The following is a 9,878-nucleotide window of genomic DNA, read 5'->3' on the forward strand; positions in this document are numbered from 1 at the left end:
AAACACCATGCCACCATGTATCTTGTTGTTAGCCTTTCTTAACATGAATTTATCCAACTCTGGGCTGAATCTCCTTCCTCCCATACTGTAGGTTGTCTCCTTTGATCTACCCCCCTTACCTGCCACCAAAACTCAGGTCTGACCCATCTGTGAGCCTCAGAACTCCAGCAGTTCTGAACTCGCCTAACTTTTTACGAACAGAGTTGTGGGCAGGACCTCTAACTGGCATCTGGTTTTAAAACTCCAATGTTTTAGAATTTACTTTTTAAAGTTTGTGTGTGTGTGTGTGTGTGTGTGTGTGTGTTCATGGAGGGTATATGAGTGTGCACATGCATGTGACGACCAGAGGCCAACCTTAATTGTTGTTCCTCAGGAGCCATTTGCTTTGTTTGTTTGTTTGTTTGTTTTTGTTTGTTTGTTTGTTTGTTTTCTGTCACCGAGATGCCAGGGTTCACCCATTAGGCAAGGCTGGCCTGGCCACCTGTGACCCTCAGAGACCTGTCTGTCTCTACCTCCCAGGCCTGGGTTGACAGGCATTCATCACCACATACTACTTTTTTTTCCTTTTTTAAAATGGGTTTTAGGACCAGCCTGGGAGCACTTAGGGGGGGATCCAGGGCTTCAGCTGAATATGTAAAAGTGGAGGGCCCTGCTGGGCATAGGTGGAAGAAGAGAACCTTGACCTCATGAAGGCTGGATGCCCCAGGGGGTGGGAATTTTGAGGGTGGGGAGGTGGGAGTGGGGGGGGTAGATAGAGGTTACATCCACAGAGAAGAAGGAGGAGGGGAGAGGGGATTGGGGGTTCCGAGGGGGTGGTGGGGGATGGGGTAAGGGGACAACATAGGAAATGTAAATAAATCATCCAATAAAAAAAAATAAAATGGGTTTTAGGGATGGAACCAGGGTCCTCACACTCGGCAGGCACTTTGCCCACAGAGCAGTTCCTCAGCTTTCCATCAGGTGACTGCTACACCACAACCTGAGCAGATTTCAACAATGAAATACATATCATGCTAGGTGTTACTAATCTGGAAGAATTATGTAATATTTGTGTCTTCCCAAGACTTCATGATTCCAAACCAGATACAATGAGGGTGGTTTTGATCACTCTTCAGAACTGATACAATTAGAATTTATTTTGTAAGAAGTAGAAGGTCTGAATTTAATTTCATCTTTCCGCCTGAAGAATGGCGTTGTGCTAGTACCATTAGACTGTCTTTGAATGTATATAGCTTTGCTTTTTAAATAGCAAATTAAATGATTGTGGTTCCCTTATTAACACTTCAATAATGTTTATATTTTTATTTTTCCATTAGTTAATCTATTTGTGTACTTTACATTCTGATTGCAGTCCCCACTCTCCACTCCTCTACAACACAGTCCCTCCCACAGGTCCTCTGCTCTTCTCCTCTGAGAGGATGCAGGCACCTGAGTATCGAATGTCCAGGGCCTATGGAACTCAGTTTCTTGACAAGGCACTCATTTGGAAATGTCCCCAACCCCAACCTTCTAAAACACACACATACATACACACACGCACTCGCAGGCATGCACACGCACATGCGCGCACACACACACACACACACACACACACACGGCCTTTTTCCCCTATGTTTTATTGTATTTGTATGTAAACATTTTATTACAATGTTCCCTCTTAAGGCATTTTTTAGTTCATATCTTAATACTGAGGTCTCTCCTGTTTTTTTCTCTAGAGTGGTCACTTTGGAAAGTATTGACAGGCTGTTGAACATTGCCACTGAAATGCTTTCAAGATGTTAGTGGTTTCCTTTGCTTCAATGAACACAGACCAAGGAACACTTGATCTGTCTGCCGCAGGTCAAAATCAAATATGAAGAGCTGTGGCTGCCATCCAGTGAGGGAGGCCAGGAGATGGGACGGACCAGAAGCATCTCATGACTTGATGGATCATGGAGTGCCTGACAGACAGCAAATAGGTGAAGAAATGATACAACATCCCTGGCTCCAGGTGGATGGAATATATAAAGACGGATCTCTGCAGAGCAAGCATGTGTTGTAGAAAAGTTAAAGCCATCGGTTCAAGGCTTTAGATCCAAAAGGAACTAGAAAGAGGTAAACGAAAGCACGTGTATATTTGCACCAAAGGCCGCTGCAAATATGGCCCAAAAGAAGGGTGCTGCTGGGCGACCCAACTCACGGCAATGTAGACCTGATAATTGCTGAGGGAGCTGTTGTGTCTCCTGAACAAAATTAGAACATTCGGGGGTGACATGTGTGTCCCACAAAGGGCCATGTGGAAAGAGCTATTCAGTCTCATCCAAAAAAGAAGACACTCTGAGGGACAAAATTGTTCATGGGCACAGCTCACAACCCCCCTTCCCTACCACCAAAAAAAGGCCGATACTCAAAACACACACAAAAGTCATGTGCAAACTATGCAACTGAGAACCGAGTGACATAATGCCATTGTGCCTGGTTTGTCAAGAAGGTACTGGTTGCCAAGGACCACAGTCCCACAGCAGACCCTATCTGAGGCCAGTGGGAGTAGAGGTATCCAGGCATTCTGGAGGGAGAAGGAACGAACAGCTCAGCTGTCTAGACTAAGTCTCCGGGTGTGCTGTCCCAGATCCACAACTTGGCTTGTCTGCAGTTGAGACCATGAGTTCTAGACACCCAGCTTTCCCCATGGGCCCTCGTCCCTCCAGCCTGGCCACAGCTGTGTCCAGCTTTGTCCACATCACTGACTTCTGTACGTAATAAGTGTCCTCAGTGCCCTCTACAAGGTTCCCCAGGAGCTTCAGACAACCATAGAGGACCATGTCTGTTCTGGTATTGACATTAGCCTGCTCAGTTTTACAGTCTGACCCCTCAACGGGGTCAACTGAGAACCTCACCTTTTACACTAAGACAGAACTATGCTAAGTTATAGATGCCTGAGGTGGACAAGCTGTACTCAACACTTCTTATGCCTGAAACAGAGGATGCAGGGATCATCCTCAGAGGCCTCATCCCCACTCCAAGAAGACAGAGGAGAAGGAAAGAAGATCCCATAGAAGGCAGGAAACTGGAGAGAGAGATGGTGGGGGAGGGGGACATGGAGGGAGAAGGAAAGAGAGAGGGGAGGAGGAGAGCACAGGTGGGGTATTGTTGTGTCAGGGCAGAGAGCAAGGAAGAGCATGCATCTCAGTGATGGTCCTGTGGTGATGGTTGGCTGAGGTCCACATGCTGAGGCACAAGGCTGCTGGTGTGATTGGGAGGTAGAAGACTCAGGACACCTTCCCAGGCTGGCTATTGTCACAAGGGGGCAGTGACAGGTAGTCCTGATGCTTTAGGGACTTGAAAAACTGAATGGCTGGCACCTGGGTCATGGGTTGGAAGGGAATCTTTTTGACAGGTAAGTCCTGGTCTAGGTCCTCAACCTCAGGGCACAGGCCTGGAGAGGGTGGCTTACTGTGTGGTGAGAGGGGACTGGGTCCCAGGCCAGGGAGGAAGCAGTAGTCCCCAACCTGCTGAAGAACAAGGAGGCCTTCATGGTGTGGGGATGCTGGGCTTACTTCCTCCCTGGGCTCTCCTGGGCTCACTGTGAGGCTGCTTGTCACAGGAGGAGCAGGATTGCCAGGAGGGGACATGGCAGGGTGGCTCATGCTTGGAGGAAGCGCCACATAGTCCTCAAATTCTGGTGGCCCAAGAGCTGGGCTTCCACTGGGGACCCTGGGCAGCTCAAGACAGAGACTGGAGCTTTGTGCTGAGGGGAACCCTAGGGAGGGGCCCAGAGAGGTAGACAGGGGCTCTGTGGGCAGAGTGAGCACCAGATCTGCAGGGGTGACATAATCAGAGGCCATCATACTGTCCTCAGGGAACCCAGTGTATATGGGAAGAGTCACTGGGTTGTCCCTTGGCTCCTGTTCCTCTACCCTCAGCTCAACTGGAGGGCTCTCCTTTGGGTCCATGGAAGGGCTCCCTGTGGTCTCCAGGCTGGACCCACACTGTATGTCCACAGCCTGGCCCTTCCCCATCACCTGGGACAATGGGACCAGTTGCACTTGTCCTCCAGGGGGCAGACACATGTACTCCAAGGAGCCTGGCAGTGCTGGCTTCAGGCTCCCACCCACCTGGGGGGAAACCAGCTGGCCTGGGAGATCAGGCAGGGAGTTGGATTGGGGAGGCCCCAGGTAGGGGCCATTGAAGTCAAAGCTGGGAATTTTCTTCCTAGGCCTGCCAGAAGGAGTTGGTGGGTCTTCTTGAACATCGGAAGGCTGCTCTGTGGGTTCGGATGAGGCGGCTGGGGTTGTGTCAGGCCCAGATGGTGGATCTTGAACCATGTTAGGGTCCACTATGGTGAGAGGTGACACTTCATTGTCCTCCAAATGTGTATATGACACCCTGTGAGGGACAATGTAGGCAGAGATGCGGTACTTAGATGTTTAGCGTATACCCAGAGCAGGTGAGGCTCCTTGGAAGGCCTGATCCCCCCTCTAGGCCTCACAGTAAGCACTGAGGCATGAGACCCTGTGAATGACATGGTGTGTGTCCAGTGTCCCAAGGGTTCGTGTGCCCAGGGCTCAGTTCACACCACCATCCTAACTTTTACTCTCTTCTGCTCCTTGCAGCTCACCACCTTCAGGGCCGGGTTCACACATGCCTCTGTACCATTCTTGGCTACTGACTTCCTGACAGTAGCCAGGGAGCATCCTGGCTTAGCACGGATGCAGTCTTCAGCCTCCCATGAGGACATTGCAATGCAGGGATTACATAGGTAACCTGGCAAGAAGTGGCTTCATGCTCCAGGATGCTACTTCTGGTTCCTTGTCTGTTTCAACCTAACCTCGGAGTTAGAAAAAGAAAATCTTCCTCATGTCTCCCTGGAGTGCCACTTGCAACAGTGGGCATCATCTCCTATCATCTACTCAGAGGCCCACGGCTACCCTGATGTGCAGCACAGGAAGGTTGCCTCCATAGGCTCTCCCAGGTTCAGAGCCCATCTACTCACCCCAGTTGTTCAATGAAAAGGTTGCTCTGTGGCTCCTGGGCAGTGGGGTTCTTAGGGGTGAAAGCTGCCATGCTGCCAGCGAGCCAGAGTCCTTTACCTCCATCCTAGAAAGGGAAGAACATTTATGTCTGTGAATGTGGCACCTCATGAAGGAGGGGAAAGAGGGTGACAGCCTGTGGACATGGTGTCTTCCATAAGCTCCATACACAGAAAGAATGCTCCCTTGGTGGGTCCAGGTTCAGGCCTCTGACTCCAGGAAACAGAGAGGCATCCTAGGGGTTGTGAATTCCCTTATCTCTAAAGCTCCTGTCGGGGGCAGCCATGTTGCTCCCCAGAGTTTCTTCTCTCATTGCCCAGGTGTCTACCCATGGCCATTGTTCTGTGAGAAATGGACAGCCCTGTCCTTCTGTCCTTCACATTCCAGTCTCAGGAACTCACCCTCTGAATAGACCCTGGCTGTAGAGAGCTCTCCCACCAGCTCAGAGGCATCTTGCTGTGCTAGGATTAAGTCCTGACCTGGAGCCCCTCAGCACCCTCTCTATCCCCAGGAGAAGACTCTCCTGAGCTATCTTGTGCAGGAGAGTGCTTTTCATTCTGTCTGTGGCTCCAGACAGAACTCAGGGCAATTTGGGAGACTCCTTTTCCTTAGGGTACACAAGCAGCACCAGAGATCCACCTCCTGCTGGCCTACCCTTCCAGCTCTCCCACCCTTCCCCACTGTGACAGTAATGGGACAGGGAGTCAGCAGCAGGACCTGTCTTCCTACCTGGAACAGGAGGCTCTTGCTGGGGTTGGGGATTTTCTCCTTCCACTTCCTGTACAGCCTGGAAGACAGCAGGAGGGTGGGGCCCAGTGTATGCAAGGTTCCAGAGACCACTGGGACAGCTACTTCTGTGCCCATATATTGAGTGAAAACTGACACCAGGGGTGTAAATGGTAGGCTGGGAATGCTAGTGTGGCCAGCTGTGTCATCCCCGTGACCCCAGAGTCTGGATTCCTCTTCCCTCTGCCCACAGACTGCACTTACCTGTACCCATAGACACAGCCAAAGCGGAGGGCCAGGAGCATGATGAGCATGAGAAAGACGGGGATGAGGACTATCCACAGCGTGGGCATCACTTGTTCAACAAAGAGAAGCAGCATTAGGTGGGAGGCACAAGATGCAGGCTAGAGGAGAAGGCTAGTGTCCCCAGTCTCTCTGTGAAAAAGGACAGAGACCTGGGAAGAACCACAAACCCTGGGTCTGTACCACGTGCTCACTATGAGGGCATTCTGCTTTAAGCAGCAGCAATACCCTGTGGGACAGGGGATCACTGAGTTTGGCAACTGGGGGGAATTTCTGAAATAAGCAGCATTCTGATCCAGGCAGGTTCAGAGAAGATGAGAAAGTTTGCCTCAGAAGGTCCCTCTGGCATCACCCTGGCCTTCTGTAAGTCCCCTTCCTCCCCATCTCCTGAGCTTGTGGCTCCAGCCCTCCTTCTGACAGAGTGGCTGTCACTCTTTCAACAGGGCTGACCACAGGGAAGAGTGGCTCTCCAGCCTCCCTTGTCCTGGTCAGTAGAGCTGTCCCAGGAGTATGGTGGTGGCCGAGGGACATACCCCAGTCAGTTGTCCAAGTGTACTCATTGCTCCACTCACTCCAGAGCCCATAGTACTTGTTGAAGGGCTTGACTCTCACCCTGGCACAGTATGTGGTGGCAGGTTCCAGCTGTGGCAGGTTCATGCTGTGAGCACTATTTAGTTTCTCTCTCTTGCTGTCCTGCAGTGGCAGATATGCTGGAGTTCAGCTGCTAGCCAGGTTCAGGGGCTCAGCTGCCTTCCCTGCAGCTCCCTCCAGATCCATCAAATCTCTAGTCAAGTCCAGGATGCCAGTCCAGAGCCTACTGTACCAACCACTGTTGTGGCCCCAGATGCCACCTCTTCCATCCCCGAGAGCTGCATCCAGGCTCAAGACCAGGCTCTCTCCGCCTCCCAATGTCTGTCTGATCCAGGAACATCATGCTAGTTTGCTGGATCCTAGGCTATGAGTTGGGGGTCAAGACTGACTTTCTACAGACTCTGCTGGCCTGTTTCCCCACTTCCTGTGTGAAGTTAGAGTCCTGACTGACTGGCCCTGCTGTAGGCTCTGTGGAGCCCCAGGGTCAGCATGTAGGTGGCAGGCCTCTGCATGTGTGGGAAGTGTGCCGGGCAGGACTTGTCCTCAGCCGCTATACCATGGAGTCAGATAACGTTCTAGGGATGAAATGTACTCAGGCCTTGGTATTCTTTGAAGTCTTCATTCCATAACTCTGCCAGTCTTGCCCTCAGTTTAGGGGAGTACTGGCCATGTGACCATGTCATGTCACCTCTCTGAGCCTGAATCTTTCATCAAGAAATTGGACTGTTGCCTATTGACCATGTGGGTCCTAAGTCACAGGGGTCAGGTTCCTGGCAAATAGGGCTCCCTAGAATGTATTCTTTCCTTTCCTTCCTGTTTATAACGTCCCCCTGGTCGTGGATCTCACCTCCCAGCTGTCAAATTTCTTCTTGAACTGGATCTCGAATGTCATATCTGAAAGGTTTTTCTGAGTTTCCCAACGCAAGCTGTAGCTGTCTCTGCTCTTGGTCAGGTTGAGGGTTGGAGGCTGCATCTGGACTGGAGGGAAGAAAATTTCAGGGAATGTCGTCCCCCCAGCAGAGTATCCAAGCTGGTCAAAGACACTCTTCACTCTGGACCAATATCCCTAACCCCAGACACTTTGACTTCTTTGAACTCTGTGGCTCTTTGAATGAGAAGGGTCACATAGGTTCATATGTTTGAGTCCCTGGTCTGGTTCCCAGTTTGAACTGTTTGGGAAGGAGGAGGGGGTATGGTCTCATTGGAAGAGGTGTGTCACTGTGGCATGGGGTGGGGTCTTTAGTTGTACTTTGCCTTTGGCTTGTGATTCAAGATGTGAGCATGGTGACACAAGCCTTTAGTTCTAGCACTTGGGAATCAGGCAGGTGGATCTACATGGACGTGAGGTTAGCCTGGTCTACGAGGTGAGATTCAGGACAGCCAGAGCTACAGAGAGAAACTCTGTCTTGAAAGACCAACTAGCCAACCATTCAATAACCAAGCAAGCAAGCAAGCAAGCAATGAAAGACGTGAGCTCTCAGCCCCTTCTCCAGCTTCCGGCCCCTGGACCTTGCTATAACTGCTCTGCACCATGAACTCTCACCCACTGGAACCATAATCCCAAAGTAAACTCTCTTCTATAAGTTGCCTTGGTCATGATATCTTGCCATAGCAATAAAAAAGTAACCAAGGCAAACGCCCATCATTACCACATCACAGTGCTCTTCCATGTTAGTCCCTAGGGTAGGGGGAGCAACTGAGGTAAGCCTGGGTTGCCCAGAGCTTGTTCATGCTTCCCTGCTTGTGTTTCAAGTATGAAAAAAACCCATGGTGTTCTCCCTCGTCCATCCACTGTTCCAGCCCTGGGCAACACACTCCCTCACTCCATCCTCCACTTTCCTCTGTGAAGTCCTTTCATTATCCCCATTTTACACATGGGAAAACTGAGTCTGTGGAAGATAAAGACTGGAGAGTGGAGAGCTCTGTCTCCATTTTTCCCTTTTAGGACCTCCACTTTGCTGCTTCAGTGACTGTGGGAGTTGCCTGAAATCAGCATGGGCTAGCAAGTCTGGTGCATATGAGCACGCTCATTTTTTTTTAAATTTGGGTGCTGGGATTTGAACTCAGGTCCTCATGCCTGTTCATCAATTGCTCTTACCCATTGAGACACACACCCAATCCAAGAAGAGATATTTCATCACTGTGAGTGAAAAATCTGCAAATCTTTGAAAGTGGCAAACACAACGATGCCAAAGAGGTCCCTGTGTTTATTAAGGTGACCCAATGGACCCCTGTAGTACTGGGAAGACATGCAGAGGCAGGGCAAACTCACTGTGGTCAAAGCTGCTGATGAACTTCCCCAGTACCAGGTGCTTAACAGAGACAGTGTACTGGTTGTGCACACTGGGGTCAGGCACGGTTAGACGGCAGTGGTAGCGGGTGTAGAGGCTGGTCTGCAGCTCCTTCACCACTGGAGAGCATCTCTTCTCCCTGGGGAAGTACGGTTGAGCTGAGAGCAGGGTTGGGGAATGCCAGACCCAGGTAAGACCTTGAAGAGGTCCGCTCCTGGGGATAAGAAGAAGCAAGGCCAGACGGACAGGGGACACTCATGGAGCTGCAGGGTTGGGGTGGCAGAAGACGGACAGAGGACACTCACGGAGCTGCAGGGCTGGGGCGGTAGAAGATGGACAGGGGACACTCACAGAGCTTCAGGGCTGGGGCGGTAGAACAGTCCAAAGGAAATAGAGCCAGTTATCTGGGTCCACACATCCCAGGAGCAGTTGAGGGACTGGACCCCATCAAAGAAGCACTGAAGGTTCTGTGGCTGGGCCTTGTCTCCTGTGGAATACACGCTCCCTCAGTCAGCCTGCCCTCTCTCACTGTTTGGGGCACCAGGTTACTCACAGAGAAGAGGTTCTTGAGGGCAGCAGAACCTGGCTGGGGACATCAGCCTGACTCTGCTCTGAGCCTGCCTGCCGCGTGTCCCCAGCTTGAAAAGAATCAGGTATCTCTGCCCCATCTTGGAAGAGGTGGACCCGCTCTAAATGTTGAGTGTCAGAATGAACTCAGAAACATAGGCGACCCTACAAACAGCCCAGCACTTGGAAACACACAGGTCTATGCTGCTGCTATTGCAGTCATGACTGCATAGCAGCCATTAACAGAACATGGATGTTGCCACAGAGCCAAGCGTGTGTGAGACAGAGTGGCCCAGCTAGAGTACTGGGGACACAGGCCTGGTGTGAGGCAATGAGGATGAGGCAAGGGAGATCCTGGAGCCCCACTTAGGTCTAGCCTGTCTCCCCTTCT

General features: G+C 51.1%; 1 protein-coding gene across 1 annotated transcript; it reads right to left on the bottom strand.

The window, feature by feature from the left end:
* Positions 1-1,287: 1,287 nt before the first annotated feature.
* On the bottom strand, positions 1,288-9,407 carry LOC114635298 (cytokine receptor common subunit beta-like; the record flags this gene model as incomplete). Its single annotated transcript, XM_028783953.1, has 8 exons — positions 1,288-4,365; positions 4,973-5,076; positions 5,739-5,796; positions 6,000-6,090; positions 6,572-6,731; positions 7,477-7,607; positions 8,902-9,059; positions 9,272-9,407. Coding segments are annotated over 8 exons (1,955 nt in total), but the record flags the coding sequence as incomplete, so codon positions are not given.
* Positions 9,408-9,878: the final 471 nt, after the last annotated feature.

This window comes from Grammomys surdaster, unplaced genomic scaffold (assembly GCF_004785775.1).
Source record: "Grammomys surdaster isolate TR1022 unplaced genomic scaffold, NIH_TR_1.0 83010, whole genome shotgun sequence".
NCBI classification, from domain to species: domain Eukaryota; kingdom Metazoa; phylum Chordata; class Mammalia; order Rodentia; family Muridae; genus Grammomys; species Grammomys surdaster.